At 42.1% G+C, this 1703-nt stretch overlaps 1 protein-coding gene across 1 annotated transcript; it reads right to left on the bottom strand.

The window, feature by feature from the left end:
• Positions 1-658: 658 nt before the first annotated feature.
• LOC139643540 (galactose-specific lectin nattectin-like) lies at positions 659-1147 on the bottom strand. Its single transcript, XM_071518708.1, has one exon. It carries the CDS (start codon positions 1145-1147, stop codon positions 659-661), a length of 489 nt encoding a protein of 162 aa, XP_071374809.1.
• Positions 1148-1703: the final 556 nt, after the last annotated feature.

Below are 1703 nucleotides of genomic sequence, written 5' to 3'. Positions count from 1 at the left end.
GGTTTGTAGCCCAACTGTATAGAAAACATTGATATTTTGAATTGATCTAAACAGGTTTCTTCATTTTGCAAGAGTATGTTTCAAGAAGTATCCAATGCTAATGTACTCTTACCTGTCCGCTTGAACAACATGGCTAAATATTAGTTTACAGGTCAAAAGGACATTAGACATTTAAACTCATGATACTGAATTGTACAAGCTGCATTTGGGCTTTGCTAAGCATTGTCACTAGCTTGTATTCTGTTGCTGTGGCTATGCTCATTCATGTAGAATTTATGCTTTTGTTTGTTTCTGTTACCCTGACTTCTGGCTATATAATAATGCACAAAGTGTTACATCACATTGAATAAAATGTATTGTTATACTATATTGTTGTTGTTATACTGTTACATATGCACCTCTGTGTGTGCAGGACCTCTGAGACATCAATGAGTCAGTTTTAATACAGGTTTATAACAGTCTTTTATTTAGAAAAAAACAACACATCTCAGCAAGGGTAAGATGTCTTGAACATATTTATGACTGTAACTGCAAACACAACAGACTGCGAAGACATGCTTTTTATTTAAAGATCATAATGAGCTACACATGTTGCTTATAGCTTCATCAGGCTCATCATGTCTTAGTTAGCATTCACGCAGCAGGAATCATACCCACTCTACAATGCAGGTTTTTTCTCAGAAACACGAGACTTACAGACAAAAGGCAGCATCTCAGAACAGTTGTAATCATTCCATCCAGACCCCTCTGGATGGTTTGCAGACACACAGTGTTCACTCTGAAAATTGTCTGGCTGTCCTGCGTTCCACCGCGTGAACACCACCTTGGACCCGTCAGACCACATCCATCCATTCTCCTTGTGGATGTCACTCAGGCCGATCCAGGTGAATCTCATCGCCGGGTCAAAGTTCTGGATCAGGTTTTGAACAAAGTTGAACTCACCTGCACTGTGAACAGAGACCAGGTTGGCCCCCTGTGACACACAGTGAAGCTCTGCATCGGCCCAGTTCATGTCGGTGGCAACATACTTGTAGCAGCGGCCGCTGAAGCTGTACCAGAACATGGGACAGGAGCCCCGCTGCAGCTTCACTCCCTCAGATCCTGCTGCCACACCCAGGAGGCACAGGAGGTGGAGGAGAAGAGACATGGCTGCCCAAGGTTTGTGTCAAGGTTTCTCTTTCAGTCACTGGGGTGAGATGTTTTTGAGGAAAGTCTTGAGGCCGGTCTGGAGCTGAGGCTGGGACTGAAGCCTGGCAAGCTGCTGGATACACAGGGCGATGAGGCTGTTGGCCTTTTATTTGCTTGAGAAAGGAAGTTCGGCCAGTTGGCATCATATGATTGGCTATGAATAATTTATGAATATACAGCATATGAACAGCATTAATCACATCTAGAATGAACACTTGATAAATGACCTGACCCTTCACATTAGTAGACATGATGGGAATGTGTAGATTGTGAGTTTAAAGTATTTTGGTGCTCTTTAATAATAAATGTTTTTTGTGAATGCAGCACTATCAGTCCACAGAAAAGCTGTCACATGGCCAACTAGTTACATAAATTCAGCAGCTGTGCTCTTCACATATTTATCTGACAAACTAGGTAAGTAGAGACCCACAACACATTTCGTGCTCAAAATGTGTCCTCACTTGACCGGTCAAAGACGAAACAGTTTGTGTTTATTGTCTAATGCAACTAATTTA

This window comes from Centroberyx affinis, unplaced genomic scaffold (assembly GCF_046629955.1).
Source record: "Centroberyx affinis isolate AG114_WGS23_722 - 3 ecotype Tasmania unplaced genomic scaffold, CSIRO-AGI_Caff_v1 ptg000623l_1, whole genome shotgun sequence".
Taxonomy (NCBI): domain Eukaryota; kingdom Metazoa; phylum Chordata; class Actinopteri; order Beryciformes; family Berycidae; genus Centroberyx; species Centroberyx affinis.
Note: the sequence above shows the minus strand (reverse complement) of the source record. Positions and strands in the feature narration are given on the sequence as shown.